This window comes from Octopus bimaculoides, chromosome 3 (genome assembly GCF_046866305.1).
Source record: "Octopus bimaculoides isolate indiv1 chromosome 3, ASM4686630v1, whole genome shotgun sequence".
NCBI lineage: Eukaryota > Metazoa > Mollusca > Cephalopoda > Octopoda > Octopodidae > Octopus > Octopus bimaculoides.
Window position 1 is genome coordinate 9411161 of NC_142930.1, and position 21296 is coordinate 9432456.

The 21296-nt window shown below is 35.2% G+C and overlaps 1 protein-coding gene across 3 annotated transcripts in view; it reads right to left on the minus strand.

Moving 5' to 3' along the window:
* Nucleotides 1-763: 763 nt before the first annotated feature.
* Nucleotides 764-21296, minus strand: part of LOC106872345 (uncharacterized) — a 102229-nt gene continuing 81696 nt past the window's right edge. For all 3 annotated transcript variants that reach the window (XM_014919301.3, XM_052966644.2, XM_014919300.3), the window contains 6 exons: nucleotides 19982-20128; nucleotides 16498-16600; nucleotides 9636-9657; nucleotides 6938-7139; nucleotides 1903-1973; nucleotides 764-1020 (listed from right to left, as the gene is read on the minus strand). In XM_014919301.3, the coding sequence (XP_014774787.2) occupies nucleotides 794-1020; nucleotides 1903-1973; nucleotides 6938-7139; nucleotides 9636-9657; nucleotides 16498-16600; nucleotides 19982-20128 (772 nt within the window). In that variant the 3' untranslated portion in view covers nucleotides 764-793. The remainder of the gene's footprint in view (nucleotides 1021-1902; nucleotides 1974-6937; nucleotides 7140-9635; nucleotides 9658-16497; nucleotides 16601-19981; nucleotides 20129-21296) is intronic.

Genomic DNA, 21296 nt, shown 5'->3' on the forward strand with positions numbered 1-21296 from the left:
AACAGTCCATAACCCACCCTCCACAGTCTGTGTCTAAGTACACAGAATTTTCTACTTGATTATGTTTTTTCCTGCAGTTGTCAACTCGAACTTGATCAAGCAGAACATTAATCAACCAAGTGGGTCCCATCTTTGAAGGTCTGAGAAGTCATTTTTTCCAGATCAAGTTATTAAATAAAAAAAATGTTTGTGTTACCCACTTTCTAAAATAAAATAATTATTTGGTAATAATTAGAAATATTGAGAATGTGTAATATGGCTATACTGCTATTAATGACAATGGTAGTTGTAGTTCTCATTATGTTGATAACAGTAAGTCAATAATAGCTACTTTTCTTAAATTATCATCACAATGTACTGTAATCTATGTTAATTTTACAAATGTGTTAAAGAATTCTATCATCTCTGTCATTAGACTAAACTCCAGCTGATTGCAGAAGTTCCAAGTGAGAATTCCATTTCAGTATCGCAAGCTACACAATTAGATGTAAATTATGCAGTGCTTCTTTTGACTACATCAGTAACATGTACCTTCTTTCCTCAATGATAACATCAAGATATACTGAGTTACCAAGAGTTTGGGATCCTGACCAATAATTCAGTACATCACTAGTAACGGCACAAATTATAAGTTTTTCAACCTTAAGGCAAGCATTCCAACAACTCAATTTGCTATTGTATAGCTAACATCAGCAAACTGTTCCCTTCTAAAATATAAAAAAATATATGCCATATTTCCAATAATTGTGAAAAGACTACGAAGCAATGTAAAATAATGTTTATTTTGAGATATTCATCTAGATGGTGAAGCTAAAGACAGAGATGGGACAAAATACTTTGGCATGTTTCTTAATGTGATGAGTGGAAGATCTTTTCCATCTTTTTTCTTTGGAGATTCCTCTTTTGTAAATGGATTCAATTCCAATTTTGGTAGTGATAAGTAAAAACCATGTTTCAAGCGATGATTTTTCAGTTGGTGGGGCAAATAATCCTTGTAAGTAATCGGAGGCTTTTTATAATCTGTAATAGAAAGTTGTAAGTAATGGTTGAGAGAGAAAAGATTTGTTTAAAAAGATGTGTAGGAAAAAAACTGAACATGAAAACAATTGTTTTTGAGGAAAAATTTGAATCAGATGAAATTAATTTAAAACTAAAATTTTAATTAATCATAACTAATAACCCAGACTATTATCCATCATTACAGTAAAATCATTAACAATAAAGTTATTATGAGAAACAAGTGAAGAGCAAAAAAATATATATATAATAATAATCCTTTCTACTAAATGCACAAAGCCTGCAATTTTGGGAGAGGAGGCTAGTTGATTACATTGACCCCAGTACTCAACTGGTACTTATTTTATCAACCCCAAAAGGATGAAAGGCAAAGTTAACCTAGGTGGAATTTGAACATAAAGACAGATGCTAACAATACATCGACCCCAGTACTCAACTGGTACTTAATTTATCGACCCCGTAAGGATGAAAGGTAATGTTGACTTTGGTAGAATTTGAACTCAGAACATAGTGGCAGACAAAATACTGCTAAGCATTTTGCCCAGTGCTTACGATTCTGCCTGCTCAATAAAAGCCCGGAAGTGGGGAATCTTCTCCAAAATGGCTATAAAAAGCACTGGGTATGGGAAACTGTATGGTGTTGATGGTGATGTTTGTGTTGGTGATGGTGATGGTGATGGCGATGTTGGTAGTCATGGTAGTGGTGGTAGAGGTGGGAGAGATTTATAGAAAGGAAATACAGGAATCAGTGTAATCGTTTTATGCAGAAATGAAGTCCATAAAACATGGAATACAAGAGAAAAAAAAAACACCCAGTTAATTGCTAGAATCCAGCAGATTGACTACTTTATTATTTTCCACCAAGAAATTAAGATTTAAACTTACTTGTATAAAATAGGGTTTCTCTTTTTGGCTTACAGACACTGGTATATGTTTCACCAAGGCGTGTAAGATGGCTGTAAATGAAAATTACAAGTTAAACTCCTGGCACAGCATAGTAGTTACAGAACAATTGGATTACAAAACGATTTAATGAGATCTATAAGCTGTTACATTAATTATAAGGAGGACACACACACACACACACATATTATCTGCATATCTGGTATTATATCAATGACCTTCTTATAAGATATGCTTTAGCAAAAGCTAAGAGGTGCCCCACTCCCAGTAGTCTTCCAGCATGCTATACAACAACCCAGAATTTCTGAGGTCCATGGCATTGAACATTTTTGGGATCTTATGCTTGTGCTTGAGATCATGGAAGCTGTGGACATGAACCTGGGTGAAGCCAACTGCTGGTGAAACAGCTCTATGCATGGGCATTGGTGACATTTTGCACAGGCAATGGTCAGTGATGGTCTTCCTCAGTCACTAGTGGACAAGCACCCACCACCACCACCACCACTACTACTCTTAAAACAAGATTCTTAACTCAGATTTGGTGTTCTGGTTTCAATTTTACACTCTCTTTCTCTTAAATTTCTTGCTATTCACTAAAAATAAAAATTCAGTAGATTTCATGATCTTTAAAATAAGTGATTATTTTATCATTGAACAAATATTGGTTGAAGAATACATTTCTAAATATTCCTTTCTACTATGGACACAAGGCCTGAAATTTCGAGGGAGTGGGTAAGTGGATTACATCAACCCCAGTACTCAAGAAAGGATGAAAGGAAAAGTTGACCTTGGTGGAATTTGAACTCTGAATGTAAAGACAGATGAAATACTGCAAAGCATTTCACCCGGCATGCTAACGATTCTGCCAGCTCATTACCTTATATTTCCAAATATTGATTTTTAACTCTGCTACAGTGATATAAATTAGGGAGGAGCACACAGACATGTAAACCAGACTCAGCACTTGACTTATTTGATCATGTTCAGAAACAGAAAAGTAAAGTCAACATTGGATGAAGTTCTAACCGCTGAGTGTAATTTAGGATTGCTTAACTATGATGGTGCATGGCTCAGTGATTAGAGCATCAGGCTCACAAACATGAAGTAGTGAGTTCAATACCTGAACCAGGCTGTGTGTTGTGTTCTTGAGCAAGGCACTTTATTTCACGTTGCTCCAGTTCACTCAGCTGTTTGTGATGTCACTGATACCAGGCTGTATCGGCCTTTGCTTATTCCTTGGATAACATCAGTATTGTGAAGAGGGGAGGCTGGTATACATGGGCAACTGCTGGTCTTCCATAAATAGCTTTGCCCAGACTTATACTTAGGAGGGGACTTCCTAAGTGCAATCCCATGGTCATTCATGACTGAAAGGGGGTCTTTATTTTCAAACAAAAAGAAAACAACAGCTGAACAACAAATCTGTTATATTTTCTTTTACCTATGTTAAACTGTTTGCTGTAGAAGATCTAATCCTTTTTTTTTTTCTGATGATGATCAATAACCATCAATTGGTCAACTCTATGGAGTTCTGGGATCTAATTATTCTTCTGGTCACAGGAAGTATCAAACTTGACACTTTTAGCTGGCGAAGCAATCAACAATTTTACAAGGTTGTTGCCGACAGCTGTTATTAAAATACCGTGAAACTTGTTTACAATTACCTAACTGGGTTATTTAAACATTAAGAATATTGCCCACTTCAGTAGTTTTATAACACAACCATCTACATTCTCAAAATACATTAAATATTAACTATTTTATTTTTCAAAAAGCTTGTATTCTGGGACATTTTGTTCATTAGCTGTTGAGTAGAGAACACAATAGAGGCAGTATTCACTTCAGCAGTACTGAGCATCAGTGATGTTGGTGGGAAATATCCAGTTTTAGTTGGCCCAGCATACTGTTTTTCTCCTGTCACCCATCCAACCATACTGTTAAACAACTCCCTTCCACCAATCATTTTAAATTATTACTTGCAGAGGATTTATTCTCCACTCACAAGTTTAGTTTTCTCTCATATTCTCCAGCCATATTCATGATGAAGCATTTCCAGCTGCACTCTGCAACCAGGTAGGACAGTGATGATCTAGTTACAAATTCTTATCTTACCTCTAGAAATACTTTACATTGGAAATACTTTATACTGGAAATACTTTACATTGCCATCCAAGTACCTCACAGGACTCCCTAAATTTCACTTATTTTATTCTCCCTTTCATAACTAACTTTATATTTCTTTCTCATGACATAATCACCTCAACAAGTAGGATCATTTTTATTAAAAAGTCAGATCATGCCATAACGTTGAGCATTGCTATTCATAAATTGCAAACATGAGGGAGTCCTTCAGATCCACTGGCATACTTAATTCATTAGCACCATTCATAAGTCATGGTTTGAATTTGCTTCCACAATTGAATAAAAACAACTATGTGCAGCTTCGTATTGTGGAGGCGCAATAGCCCAGTGGTTAGGGCAGCGGACTCGGGTCATAGGATCGCGGTTTCAATTCCCAGACAGGGCGTTGTGAGTGTTTATTGAACGAAAACACCTAAAGTTCCACGAGGCTCCGGCAGGGGATGGTGGCAAACCCTGCTGTCCTCTTTCACCACAGCATTCTCTCACTCTTACTTCCTGTTTCTGTTGTGCCTGTAATTCAAAGGGTCAGCCTTGTCACACTGTGTCACGCTGAAATATCCCAGAGAACTACATTAAGGGTACACGTGTCTGTGGAGTGCTCAGCCACTTGCACGTTAATTTCACGAGCAGGCTGTTCCGTTTATCGGATCAACTGGAACCCTCGACGTCGTAAGCAACGGAGTGCCAACAACAACAAAAGCAGCTTGGTATTGATTTTCACTATATTGACAATGCTGTATTGTTGTAGTGCCTTTTTAATGCACACATACACACACATACACATGTAAACATCACTGTCATCATCATCATCATCATCATTATGTTAGCATCCAGGCTTGCCTGAATCAAATAGAATTCATTGAGGTATATTTTCTACAGTTTGATGCCCCTCCTTTGATCAACACTTCTACATGGTCAAACATGTTTTCATAGCAAACTGAAAACTAACACCACTTGTATGATAGTGATACTTAAGGACACATACACATGCAGACAGAGATACATAAAACTTGTATGGTTATTTACCTGGAGATATTCACTGTTGTCTACTATATGTGTGTAGTGAAATTTATTTTGTCATAATGTGCTACAGAACAGAACTATAGATTTATTAGTCAGCACTTCTGTTACAATGAATGTTAATACTACTAAGTGGAGGTGCAATGACCCAGTGGTTAGGGCAGCCGACTCACAGTCATAGGATCGCGGTTTCGATAGAGAGTGTTTATTGAGCGAAAACACCTAAAGCTCCACGAGGCTCCAGCAGGGGATGGTGGCAAACCCTGCTGTATTCTTTCACCACAACTTTCTCTCACTCTTACTTCCTGTTTCTGTTGTGCCTGTAATTCAAAGGGTCAGCCTTGTCACACTGTTTTACGCTGAATGTCCCCAGGAACTACGTTAAGGGTACACGTGTCTGTGGAATGCTCAGCCACTTGCACGTTAATTTCACGAGCAGGCTGTTCCGTTGATCGGATCAACTGGAACCCTTGACATCATAAGTGACGGAGTGCCAACAACAACAACAACATTTAACATAGCAATACTTAGTTATATTTGGTTAATATAAATTTGTAGAGTTCTTTTCTTGGTACCTTTTGAGAATAATTTTCATTAATGGAAATGATTTTTTTTCCTGTTATGATTACGGTTTTAATTAACTAAAAGTTATTTTCAGCTCATCACTTTAAGAGCAATAAGCTGCACTTTACTGTATATTTTTAATGTGGAAGGTGTACATGATTAATTTTCCTATATCATCATCATCATCATCATCATCGTTTAACGTCCGCTTTCCATGCTAGCATGGGTTGGACGATTTGACTGAGGACTGGTGAAACCGGATGGCAACACCAGGCTCCAGTCTAATTTGGCAGAGTTTCTACAGCTGGATGCCCTTCCTAATGCCAACCACTCAGAGAGTGTAGTGGGTGCTTTTACGTGTCACCCGCACGAAAACAGCCACGCTCGAAATGGTGTCTTTTATGTGCCACCCGCACAAGCCAGTCCAGGGGCACTGGCAACGATCTCGCTCGAAAATCCTACGGGAGCCAGTCAGGCGGTACTGGCAACGGCCACGCTCAAAATGGTGCATCTCATGTGCCACCCGCACAAGAACCAGTCCAGGGGCACTGGCAACGATCTTACTTGGCTTGCCGGGTCTTCTCATGCACAGCACATTTCCAAAGGTCTCGGTCAGTAGTCATCGCCTCAGTGAGGCCCAATGTACGAAGGTCTTGCCTCACCACCTCAGCCCAGGTCTTCCTGGGCCTACCTCTTCCACGGGTTCCCTCAACTGTTAGGGTGTGGCACTTTTTCACGCAGCTATCCTCATCCATTCTCACCACATGTCCATACCAGCGCAATCGTCTCTCTTGCACACCACAACTGATGCTTCTAATGTTCAGCTTTTCTCTCAAGATACTTACACTCTGATGGGTATTCACATTGACATATTATTATAAATTGCTTAACCATTCAATTATTTTTATAAAACAAACGATATTTTCTGAGTTATTTGGAGATCTTGTTAACTGTATGCTGATTACGTTTTACTAAGTAGGTCTAACATGACTAAAACATAGTTGTGAAAGATAAGACTTGCTCTCTGCTTGTAGGTATCAAAGAAATTTTAAGTCAAGAAAAATTTTGTGAGTGAGTTCTCCTCCTTTGAAAGCAATCACCATTAATGCTAATGACTTTTCTTCTCAATATAGTTATAATTTCAGTTGATTAAAAATTATCTTTGACCCACAACTTTAAAAGCATGATACTCTCTACTTAGCCATAAGTTGTTTATGCAGAAGACAAACTTGGCAGATATTCCGATATCATTATCTATATTTTGAAAGTACTAACAATTAAGTTTATTTACCTAAGTGAGGTCATTTTTTCTTTGGGTAGAGGCTGGTTTTCTACTAATGAAGTCCTTGCTGTTTTCTCCTTTGGTCGTGGCTCTTCCTTTTGTTGCGGCTCTTCCTTTTGTGGTGACTCTTTCATGCTCTGAATGTCACAAAAGTAATTCAATATGTCCACATTGGTTATCCCTGGATCAGATAGTTCCATTTTGGTTTCAGCTAGATTACAGGATGATAAAAATTGATTTTTTTGAAATTGAAATAGTAATAATGACTTCAAATTTTGGCACAAGGCCAGCAAGTTCTGGGGGGGGGGGGATAAGTTGATGACATTGATCCCAGGCTCAACTGGTACTTATTTATCAACCCCAAAAGGATGAAAGACAAAGTTGACTCCAGGGGAATTTGAACTCAGACCATAAAGACTGATGAAATACCAGTAAGCATTTTTGTTCAGCATGGTAACAATTCTGCCAGCTCGCTGCCTCAATAATAATAATAATAATAATAATAATAATAATAATAATAATAATAATAATAATAATAATAATAATAATAATGATAATAATAATAATAATCCTTTCTACTATAGGCACAAGGCCTGAAATTTGGGGGAGCAGTGTTTCACTGGTATTTAATTCATCAACTCCAAAAAGACGAAAGGCAAAGTCGACCTCAGCGGAATCTGAACTCAGAATGTAAAGATGTAATGAGTGAGCAATAAAACACGGCTCCAAAATCTATCCAAAAATATCAGGAATAAACACAACAAATGAAACCAAAAATAACTGGCAAAGTGTTGGACTATATCAAGTAAGGAATACTCATTAGAATTTATTTCTATTTTCCAAATGAACTGATGTATTTTAACTGTGTATCATCTCCATCACTCGCACAATATGTGTGAATACACTCACCACATTATGGTCCAATCAACATCACACCGTCTCGGTCCCCAATCACCAAACACAAAAAAAAAAATTAAAAATAAATTAAATAATACCCAGATTATTCAACCCAAGGATAACAAACAAGAAGTACATACTTTAAACTTATTACACAAAAAGTACAAAAAACTACACATGCAAAACCATTTAACACCAGAAATGAACAGACTAATACTCTAAGAAAATGATGACCATCAAAATAAAGGGCCGGACATTATTCTTCCCATCCCACAAATAAAATAAAAAAGTGTAAATGGACACGTGAGGAATATATTTCCAACCTACACACTTATTTTACAGCAGTGCTCTACCCACAGAATGAAAACACAACAACATATACATATACAATCTGGAAGAAAAATAACCTAGATAAAGATTTGGATATAACAATGAACCCTAATAAACTAGCTAACATATGGAAATATGTTCTAAATACAAAAGAAAAAAAAAACAGAGAAAGAAATAGAACACTTAAAAGGAAAAATACATCAGGAAAACGTGGATAGTGACCACACAGCAATGCCTAGTAATATCATAAACATTGAGACTGTAAAATATGAAGACAGACATAACATGTCCAACAAAAACGAAGTAAGCAACAAAAGACAACAAACCCAAACTGTAGGAATGCATAATGATGAGCAAAAAGCACCAAACCAGAACATCACAGACAAAATTATGAATTGGACGGAATACAAAACAAATCTAAAACCTGAAAACAGTGAAGGGGAACCTAATGATTATGATACTCTAAAAATGAGTATAGTCAAAGAATTGAAAGCCACAGATCTCAGTATGGACCACCGATTTTACCTCTCGAAAATTAAAATTGATAATACAACAACATCAGTGATAAATAACATGAACCTGGCCATCACAGAACTAATAACCACAGAAACAAATGTCAATATGACCAGGTTAAATGATATAATATATGGCCACAAAAGATACCCTAACTCTCAAACCCATCCAAACAGGAGTATCACCACTAAAACAAATCTAGTTGATAAATAAAATCCAGGAAGAAACCAAGAAATTTAAAGAAATACTAGCTGAGCCTGGGACAATGCCTGAATGGCTTACGGAAGGGAAAACTAACCTAATTCCCAAATCCACTGAAACAGCAAACCCACAAAATTACAGACCAATAACTTGTCTTCCTACAATTTACAAAGCCTTTACTGCAATAATATTGCAGAGAATGGGAAAACATCTGGAAGAAAACAACCTGTTTCCAGAAGAGCAGAAGAAATGCTGCAAAAGCTCATATGGATGTAAAGATCAACTATTGATCAATAAAGCCATAACTGAAAACAACCATAGGAAAAAGAAGGGTTTAAGTATAGCTTGGGTTAATTATCGAAAGGCTTTTGATAGTATTTTCCACATATGGATCCTAGAAACACTAGCCATAAACAAGGTAGTACCCATAATCATAAAATATATAAAACATTCCATGAATAAGTGGCAAACAGTGCTACAGCCCCAGACAAAAGAGAGACTCAAAAAAACCCAAGCCACCCCCATTAGAAGAGGAATATTCCAGGTACACTATGTGTGAAATAAAATGCTGGGATGGTCACAGTTGGAATTGGAATGCTTTTCAACATGGGTCTGCTCAATCAAGATGAGCATAACTATAATCATTTAAAGATGTTGACATTTAGTGCTTCAGCTAAGAGGACTTTATTTCTATAAATGGTTTTCTTTTATTTGATTAATTATATCTTAAATTGTAAGAAACTTTCAAAAAAATCAGAATACTTACATATATTTGAAAGTGAACGTCTCTGTTAAAAAAAAAAAACAAAGTTACATACGTACATAAATTAAATATTGAATTCAATATTTAACACTTTAGCATTCAAATTACTCAGTCAAATGTAATGCTCATTTATTCACATTGTTTTCAATTAATTATGCATTATTTCATAGCTTCAAAATTTTGATAATGTGCTTGTTTATTTTTAGAATGACATTATAGGATAGGTGGGAGAGGCTAGTTTGAACATGAAATGGGCAGAATATTTGTGCTGGATATGGCTGGTTTAGAAGATAAAGGGTTAAGGTTATTGACAAATCATATCAAAATAATTGTTAAATGCTTTTGAAGAAAAGCTATTTCAGAACAACTGCTTCAGAGCAATATCATTAAAATTAATGTTTTATGTACATAAAACTTTATTAGATATTATAAGACAGAAAAGTAAAACAGGTCCATAGATGGAACTCAAGCCAAATATTTATCAAGGTTACCCACATTACTGATTACACAACAAAGACCTTGCCGTTACTTCTTTCTCTCAAATTACATACTTAATCTATTTTTATGATATTTTTAACTCTGATATTTTTATTCCTCCATGTTAATTGACAATGATAAACTTGCTATATAAATATTAGCATATATATTAATGTTCAGTATAACATTCAACTCATTCATAAATTAAATAACTGATCTACATAAGTCATTCAAGGAATATTTTGCCTTTAATATGGATACTGAAAGATTTGGTCAGCATATGTAAAAGAACTATTTCTAGTAGGAGAACCACAAATGATCATAATATATACAATGCTTAGAAACTAGTCGTGCCTGTAGGATCTTCTGAATGGCATGCCTAAAGAAAAAAAATTACTTTGATTTTTTTTTTTTTTAATATGGCTGATAATCCCCTGATAATGATTCATATCTTGTGCAGCCCTTCTCAAAAACATCACCTTTGCATTGCTATAAACTACGACATTATTTGTTACTATAAGCACAAACTTAATGCACACAACTTTTAAGACAAATATTTATTATATTTTTTACTGCTTTACATCCATTTCTCCACACTTGTAATAAGCAGATAGTTTTGCAACTTTAGATATTTATAAATTGTTAGAGTAATTGATTTTACAGTTCTATACCCAGCCTACCATAAACTAATATACTGCAGAATAAAAAGGAATTTCTGTTGTTAGATAGGCAAACTGAAGCAAGCAGAGCTTTTTGCCTTGTTTAGAGGATGAACACAGTAAACACTAATTTTGAACTCGCTCCAGCTGTAGAAACTCTGCCAAATTTAGATTGGAGCCTGGTGTTGCCATCCGGTTTCACCAGTCCTCAGTCAAGTCGTCCAACCCATGCTAGCATGGAAAGCGGACGTTAAACGATGATGATGATGATGATGATGTGGGTCAAAATCAGTCTTGAATGATTATAAATAAAATTGCTTTTTAAACCAAATAGCAATATATCTCTCTCAGATTCTGACCAGCTTTTTCGAGCATAGGTCAGCTTCTGCTCCCATAAAGTCAAGTTTGTGATCTGGTTTTGTATCCCAAATGAAACTATCAAGTCGTCTTATGAAAATTGTCTGAAATATCATATATGTAATTTCTAACAAATTTTACAGTATTCTCAAATGTCAAAACATATTGATTGCTACTCATATGAATTTGGAAACCTGTAACTGTATAATTTCTTTTTGCAAAATAATCTGATTGAAGTACTAATATTAATTAACCTCTCTAAGATGGACATATCAAAGGAGCATTTAATGCACATAATGCTTTATGAGTTCAAAAAGGGAAACAGTGCAGCAGAAGCAATCTGAAATATCCATTCTCTTTATGGAGAAGTGTGGTTGAATGAAAGAAGCTGCAGAAGATGGTTTGCAAAGTTCAAAAATGGTGATTTCAGTCTAAGAGAGTGGTCACAAATAGGATGCCCTTTTGAATTTGATGATGATCTACTTTTGTCAGAGCTTGTGAAGGATAATGCTGTGTTAGTTGAAGAATTGGCAAGCAAGCTCAATTCAAGCCATTCAACTATTCACCGCTATTTTCAATAGCTTGGAAAGGTGCCCAAACTCGAGAAATGGATTCCTCATGATTTGCTAGAAGCCAATTGAAAATCATGAGTGAGCATCTGCTCATCTCTTCACTCTCAAGAACGTGCTTGCCATTTTTGGACTGATAACTGACTGCTGATGAAAAATGGATTTTTTATAAAAATCTTAAGCATTGCACTCAATGGCTTACTTGTGGAGAAGAGACTAAACTACAACCCAAAAAGGGACCTCCATGCAAAAAAGATTCTTCTTTCTGTTTGGTGGGATTGCATTGGAATCATCCACTTTGAGCTGCTACTATCTAATGCAATAATTACAGCTCACACCCATTGCCAACAATCAAAGTGTTTGGATGCTGATTTGAAGAAAAAATGGACAACTTTGGCAAATCATAAGGGAGGGGTGTTTCTTCATGATAAAGCAAAGCCCCACACTACAAAGATTACTTCAGCAAAAATTGAAGAACTTGACTAGGAAAAAATCTCTCGCTCACCTTATTCCCTGGACCTTGCTCCCACTGATTACTATTTGTTTCAAAGCTTACAGAATCATTTAGATGGATTAGTTACTCAAAAGCCCCAAATAAGTCAAAACTGACATCTCTTCCTTCTTTTCATCAAAGGCAAAAAATATCCTGTTGAATTTAATGATGAGCTTCTTTTGTCAGAGCTTGAGAAGGATAATGCTGGGTCAGTTGAGGAATTGACAAGCAAGCTCAATTCAAGCCATTGAACTGTTCACCACCATCTTCAACAGCTTAGAAAGGTGCCTAAACTTAGAAAATGGGTTCTCTATGATTTGACAGAAGCTAACCAAAAATCCCAAGCGGACATTTGCTCATCTTTTTACTTTGGTGGACATATCTCACCATTTATGGACAGATTAGTGACTGCTGATGAAAAATGGATGTTTTATGAAAATTTTAAATGATGCAGGCAATGGCTGAGTTGTGGAGAACCCAAAAAGAACCTCCATGTAAAAAGTGTTTTTCTTTCTGTTTGGTGAGATTGCATCGAAGTCACCCACTTTGAGCTGCTGCCAGCTAATGCAACAATAACTGTCACACCTATTACCAACAATTAGAGCATTTGGCTGCTGCATTGAAGAAAAAAAGCCCTGCTTTGGTGAACTGTAAGAGAGTGGTGTTTTATCATGATAATATGTAAGGCCCCACACTGCATAGAATACATCAGAAAAAAAAAAAATCAACTTGGCAGGGAAAAAATCCCTCACCCACCTTATTCCCCAGACCTCGCTCTTTCTGATTACCATTTGATTCAAAGCTTACAAAATCAAACCTGACATCTCTTCCTTCTTTTCATCAAAATCAAAAGAATTTTTCACCAATAGAATTTAAAAACTGATGAATAGATGGAAGGATGTCATAAAAAATGATAGGAATTATATACAGGATTAAATTTTAATAAAATGTAAAATTAGATCACTCTTTTTCTTACCCAAAATTTGGACATTACTAATGGGATGCACCTGATATTAAAGTTCACTTAAAATAATATTGACCCTGGAAAAACATGTTCCAGCTTCTTATTTCTTCTTTTAAGTAAAAAGAGAGGACTTTGAATCTACTAAAAAATTCAATATAACTAACCTCTCATTTAAGGTAAATGCAGCACAGCATTATTAAACTTAATTTTTGTGAATCATTAGTTTTTACTCCATTTTTGTTGAAGTACAGTATTTTATAATATTCATAAAATTACAAAATATACCAAAGGAAAAACAACAACAATTTCTTGCATTGGTAAAATTATCTCCTAGGAGAGTATCCATAATAATAAAATTACAAGTTATATCAACAAGAAAAATTTGAATAATAACAATTAAGTATAATGCATGCTGTATGTTGCAGAAATGTGCTGCGATGTATTTACAGTTAATCATTCATTTCCATTGAAGAATTGCAAAAATACAAGAAAATAGTTTGTGACTATATCCATTAACTACCAATCCATGACCAAAATTTGGTGAATAGAAACTGAAAGAAGACTGGTCATCATTATCATTTAAAATCTATAGTCCGTACTGGCATAGGTTGGATGGGTTAATGGGATCCAGCAGGCTCAAAGACTGCGTTATTCTCTAATGACTGCCTTGACATTAGTTTCTATGTCTGGATGCCCTTCCTAGAATCCAACCATTGTGTACTGGGTGGGCTTTTTTTAAGGCATCAGCATTAGTGACATTCATTGAGTAAGACTACAGTAGAGAGGTAGACTGCTTTAACCAAGATGATGAGGGGGTTAAAGTGTGAGAGAAGGGGCTAGAACTGAACAGGTTTCTTGCTCTAGAGGAGCTACAAGGCTACTCACATTATAAAAGAGAGGATGGGAGTGACTTGGATGTAGCTGTGTTTGTGTCTATGTGCAACTACACAGGCACCTAAAACAATTAGCAAAAGTATGGTACATGCTACCAGGTCATACTTGGTGTCGAAGGAATTTATATTTAAGAAGATAAATGAGTAATCATTGATTTCCTGCATTGGACATAGAGGTACATAGGAAAGAGGAGTGCAAATTTGTGTTCATGTACTTTTGAAAGGCATCAGTAATGTAAGTCAAGAAAACAGCTACAACGAAGAATAAAATGTGCCAGGGAATGGTTCATGGACAGCTTAACACTACTTTATAATGTAGATAACTGTAGAAAGCAATTCTTTATAAGTTATAACTAAAGTGTTTCTCAAGTTTACAACTCCAATGATAAAGGACAATACAATTAGGTTGAGAGCTCTAGCATGGCCAAAGTAATGGTGGCTTAAATATATGAAATAACTAGTATGAAGTGTATGAAAACATAAAAGTGAAGTAAATTGTGTTTCAGATTTTACTTTCAAAACAATTGTCAATCAATTTTAATCAGATTGCTATTTTAGAAATAAACATTATTTAAAGTTGTCTGGATAAAAAAATAGAACATAACATTGAATGTAGAAATTTTCTAAACAAAAGGTTAGTTGGATAATCTGCAAAAGACAGCTTTAATAAAAGTAGATAGATTATATTTGTAATGTCTTTTATTTAGCTCAGTTCCCAGGTAACTATTCAAGCAGTGAACATTTACTTCAGATACCAGTGGCAGTTTACTTTAACTCTCAATACACAAGTTAACCCTCTCTCTCACATGCAAGCATGCGTGCATGCATGTGTGTGCAAATTTCTGTTTTGTTTTATGTGTTTTCTCAAGCATACACTTGCATGTCTAGACATGCTCATATATCCTTAAATGATAAACTTCTGTAAAGTTTTACAGATTTTTACAGTTCCAGTGATGACTTGGATCTGTCATCTTCGAATCAGCCTTCTCCATACATAGATATGTATGTAGGTATGTATGTATGTTATAGTGGTGTTGTAGTCAGTTGCTACAAGGGTAAAGGTGGAGACTTAGATAGAAACAACTACAGAGGTATCAAACTGCTGGGCCAGGTCATGAAAATTACAGAAAGAGTTATAACTCAATCAAATAGAATAGAATTAAACTAGATGAGAAGCAGTTTGGTTTTGTACCGGGGAAGAGTACTACAGATTCCATCTTTTTAGTGAGACAACTGCAAGAGAAGCATCTAGCCTAAAGTAAACCATTGTACTTGGCTTTCATCAACCTGGAGAAAGCTTTTGGCAGAACCCCTCACTCCGTCATCCGGTGGTCTCTCAGGAAGGTAGGAGTAGAAAAATGCCATATAGAGCAAAGCTGTCAATGGGATAAGGGTCAGCCATGAGTACAGTGATGTATTTAGTGCACAAGTAAGAGTCACTGTGGTTCAGTTTTCAGTCCCCTATATTCATCATTGTCATCCAGGCCATAACAGAGGAATTTAAAATTGAGACATTTGAGCTTGAATATAAAGGACATGTGAAGACTAGAGAGCAATGAAGCTTGTATACTCCATTGAAAGTTCTATGCCAATGTGCAAGGATGAAAAAATGCTAAGTTATTGAGAGAAAAATTAGGCATAAGAGGACTAATATGTTAATCCCTAATAATTTATTTCAGCTCCAAAGAATTTTTAAAAAATTATACATCAACTCTCAAATGTGTCCTATTTTGTGGCTTTATGTACCCAAGAAGACATAACTCAGTCGGTAAACAGAAACATATGATAAAATGGATATCACACTAAGTACTGCAATCAATAAATTGACTAAAACACTTGGTGCTCCAGCATGGGAGTAGCACAATGACTGAAACAAATAGAATAAAATTATTTTCTTGAACTTTCATCCAAAAGCAGTGTGAACCATAAAATAAATGATTAAATTGTAATTCATTTTATTCATTATTATAAAAGAGGAGATATATTACATTACTGGCAGAAAGTGGAATAGATATGTTATACTAAGTACTAGAGATAGGTTGTTAGTAAAGGACAATATTTGTGAATCAAAGAGCAAAGCAAGTCAAGACTTGTAGATTATTAAGCAGAGTCAAAACAGAATAGAGATGATGTATATTAGCAGATAGAAAAACAGAAGTAACAAGCAGATTGATTTAAAGGTCCCAATTATATTGTTTAACTTTCAGTAACAGGCTACAAAATTTGCATCAATTCTCATTAATAAATTAATTCAATTTAATTGGATTCATCACAAACATACGTTAAGTTTCTAATATATAATCTAAAATTCTACAAAAAAATCTCTGATAATTTAGACTAAATCAGCAATAGGTTAACCTTCAAACATTTATCCCACCTCTCAACAATGCATTTAATGTTTCTCATTCAATGTCAGTAGTTACATTTTCACAAAAGAAAGGTTGTAAATTTACCTCTCGGAATTTATAAACTGAGGGTAACATTTCTTGCAGTTCCTCAGGTTTAGCTGAACTATGAAATGAAGCACAGACCTCTTTCTGAAAGCATTTTTTCCATCTGAAATTTATGAACATTCACTAAAATTGTGTTATTTTACAACATACTTATTTGACAACTAAAGCAGAATGTCTTGTCATTTTTCTGAAGCAAGATTCAATAATAATAATAATAATAATAATAATAATGATGATGATGATGATGATGATGATGATGATGATGATGAATGCCCGGATGCAGTACCAGGCAGTGGCTCTCATGGCTTCTGATTTTAATTGATTGGAAGTGTTATCATGTACATTGTTTTGCCTTGGTATAAAAAGATGGGCTACAGCAAATATTCTACTCAATACAACAGATTTGTTTGTCAGTTGTTTGACCTTAACCAGTTGAGCATGTCCCTTGGTGGCTGACGATATGTGCATCTCTGATCATGAGCAGAAGTAGTGGGGGAGCATCATAGCCATGTGTTGAGAGGAATTCTTTGGAATTTGAATAATTCACCTATGGAAACATAGGTGTTTTTCTCAACATCCTTAAACAAACCTTATTCAGGGACCTTTTGAGTGAAATGGGCTACTCGACCTGAAGAAAATTCTAACTGGGCCCCACCTGCGAAGTCATGCGCTGTTTATCTTGATATGAGATCACCATGTCACGCGCATATGGTTGTGATGCATGTGCCTGGTGTACTCTTATCAGACGGGTAGTCATGATGGGTATATTGGGTTTTGTATATTTTACCCCAGTGTCACTTTGATGGCATGCACTGTTCTCTCACTCAATAATAATAATAATAATAATAATAATTGGAATAGAGTGCCCAGTAGAACTCTTACAAAAGGTTTGCCTCCTTGGCATGGCCAGAATTATCAGGAAAGTATTAGATAACTGAAAAGAATGGATAGCATGGTACCGTAGGCTGCCGGTAGCAAGTCTGCTACACATGCAAGACTCCAGGAGCTCCAACAAAACCTGTGACAAAGGGAAATAATAATAATAGTTGTTGTCGTCACCGTTTAACAGCTGGCTTCCATGCTGGCATGGATTGGACAGTTTGATAGTGTCTGATGAGTCAGAAGACTGTATCATACACAAATGTCTATTTTGTTATATTTTCTATGGCTGAATGCCCCACCTAACACCAACTACTAGGTACTTTTCTCATAATGCCAGCACTAATAACAATTGCCTCATAACTTGCAAGACCATACATATACATGTATATACAAGAAATAAGGGTAAACACAAGTTTATATTACAGTTCTTACACATGTTTCACCTATTATTGTTGTTTAGAGTCCTGAAATAGGTGTTCCAAGTGTATTTGGATGTTTAACTAGAAACGGATCTTCAGAGAACACTTTATTGCATGAGGTTAGAGATAACTATGTCCAAAGTTGGAGAGATGGTAAGGAATTTTGTAAATATTTTCAGAGGGAAATATAAAGAAAGCAATTGGATGAGAAGGAAGTATACTAGATACTAGAGAAAGGGGATGGAATGAGAGAGAGAAAGAGAAAACAACTAGAGCATAAAGAAAGAAAAAGAAAAAGAAAGAAAGAAAGATAGAAAGAAAGAAAAAGAAAAAGAAAAAGAAAGAAAAACAAAGAAGTAAAGAGGAAATCAGGAAGAGAGAAAAATAGAAAAAGAAAGAAAATAATCTTTTCTTTCCCCCTCTTCCTAATTTTCTCTCTACTTTCTTTATTTTTTTCTTTCTTTCTATCTTTCTTTCTTTCTTTTTCTTTGGAACACTTATTGCAGGGCTTCAAACAAACATAATGGGGAAACACACATTGGAATTACAGTATGAGTTTGTGTCTATCCTTACTTCTTACGTTTGCTCTGTAGCTGATAAGCAGCTATACTACTTGGTATAGAAGTTATTTGACAATAAAAGGGGAAGCAGACTGGATTGTGATAATGTACATGGAGCTCTAAACATAACAGTAGCAGTTGTACATCTGTTTGTACATACAATTTCTACAATCATCATCATCTTCAACATTTAACGCCTGTTTTCCATGCTGGCATGGGTTGGCTTGCTTGATAAGAAATCATAAGGCTTCATAGTCTGTTTTGGGTTGGTTGCAACAGCTGGATGCCCTTCCTTACACACACAAATACACAAATATATATATATATATATATATATTTGTGTGTGTGTGTGTGTGTGTGTGTGTGTGTGTGTATATATATATATTAATTTATGTATATATTAATATTATCTCAGTTGAAAAAACTTCGATAATGAAAATATGTTAATAGTTACCAGGGTAGCCAAAATTACACGAAAACTGGGATATCATACCCAGTTAATAGGTAGAAATACCAAGTTAAAGTGATGTATTTTGAGTAGATATGAATAATAATAATAAATGGAGCAAAACGCATATAATCAATAAGGAACTTATTGATTATATGCATTTTGCTCCATTTATTATTATTCTTTATATATATATATATATATATGATGGACTCTCCCGTCATTAGATGACATATGAGGGTTCGACAGTTTCTTACTGAACAACCACACAGGTAATTTATTTATAGTGATCAAATGTTTGTGTAGACATAAGCTCACTCCCTCCATCAGATGGACATTACCTGTACAGGTGCAATGTGTGTCACATGTCAGATGTCAAAATGATCGCATTATACATATATATATATATATATATATATATATATATATATATATATATATCATTCAACTACAGTGGTAGTTGACCAGGCCGCAATTTACTCACACACAACATTTTTCAGGGCTTGTTGATAATTCAGTTCTTAACAAAATTGTTAACATTTTGGAAGACGACTGGTCCCTAGCTACATTTTGGCATAAAAATTTGAGATTTGGTCCAGTAGAAAAAAGTTTACATCAAACTTTGCAGCAACATTATAGGAGAGTAAGTAACGCCTCCAATCAAGTTTAGATCTAAATAACTTAGATCTAAATAACTCCAGTAGAAAAAAGAGTAAAATGTGGTTCTCCGAAAATTTCTACAGTTTCACCAGCTCCAATTTTTGGTGTCCTTATTCCCCCAATTGTAATCCCATGAATTACTATGTATGGGGTGTGACTGAGAAAGACACCAATCACTCTGCCTGAAACACCAAGACTCAGCTGGTGGTCAAGATCAAGGAAGTGCTCGAAGGTCTTCCCAGGAACACAGAGGAAGTCTTGTACCAAGTTCTGGAGTTGTTTTGAGGTTGTGGTGGAAGTTGAAGGTGGATATTTTGAGTAAACTATCTCTCAGACATAATCTAGTTGATATTTTTTGATTTTCAAAAATACTTTTATATTGTATGGAACATTGTGTTTTCTTTCCCTTTTATGCAAACGGTCAAACTTAGCCTGAACACCCAGTACTTCCACATTAGAAATGCCAATAAATGCTTTCTGTTTCCATTTATTTCTAAATGAAATGATTTACTTACTTCTTAACCCATTTTTCCAACTGCACTTCTGTATCTACCCATGGAGTAGTTTCCATATTCTGAAGATGAAATTCATCAAGTTCTTTTTTTAGGTGAGGCACAGAATCTCCTAAACCAAAAGTCTTCAGTGAACTAATTGTACAATTCCTGTTTAAAAAAAACAAAGTTTCAATTAACTTTAAGTAACAATATTAGCTTTCTTTTACACATGAATTCAAACATAGCTCTAACTAGTGAGGTGTGCATTTCAGTTTCTTGACTGGTGACAGTTTCACACTTACTTCATAATCAAGTGTTTATTGATAGATAAAACATCCAGCTAAAACAATATTAATAATGAAACCTTTAAATTCTTCATAGTATAAAGCAGAAATGGGCAACCTCTTACAAGAAGCAGATTGCATAAAACATGTCTCGTCATCAGGTGTGCCATATTGCTAACAAAAGTGAAGGTAATCTTGCATTAGATTTTTTCATTAGGTTACAGGTTGCATATGGCTGATATAATGAAAGAATTGGCAAACAGAGTAAAACAAAATACATGTTTAACTCAATGTTCTTTTACAACAGTTCATTATTCTTATTAACTCTAAGTCTCTGAAGCAACTTGCTGTTATTTCTATATAACTTTCAGTTATATCTCCCACCAACACATATGGGAGCTTCTATGTTCATGATCGACCTACTGCAATTAGTAGCTAATTTTTTGCTATATCAACGCCCTACTTTCTCCAAAAAGAAAAAGACAGATAGAATTATGTAGTCCTAGTTAAATTATGCTGTTCCCCATCCAAAAATGGACAGAATGGCATGGCTGGAATGCCTTTGTTCACGTCTGTTGACTTGAGTTTAAGCCATAACAAAGACATATTAACTAGCTTTATAATAAATTCAACTTCATTGTTTGAGATACACATGTAGACACAGGTGTGGCTGTGTGGTAAGAAGCTTGCTTTCCAACCACATAGTCCTAGGTTCAGTCCCACTGTGTGGCACCTTGGGCAAGTGTCTTCTACTATAGCCTTGGGCCAACCAAAGCCTTGTGAGTGGTTTTAGTAGACAAAAACTGAAAGAAGCCTGTCATATGTGTGTGTGTTCCCACACCACTGTTTGCCAACTGGTTCAGGTGTGTTTACATCCCTGTAACTTTGCAGTTCAGCAAAAGAAACTGATAAAATCAGTTCACAAGAATTCTTCATATTGTTAAACACAAACTCAGACTCATTATTCCTTTCTGTAATTCTTCAATAAATTCTTTAAATAAAAGCAAGCCATCAGTAAATTAAATTTCCTTAGGAAATTTTTATTAACCTCT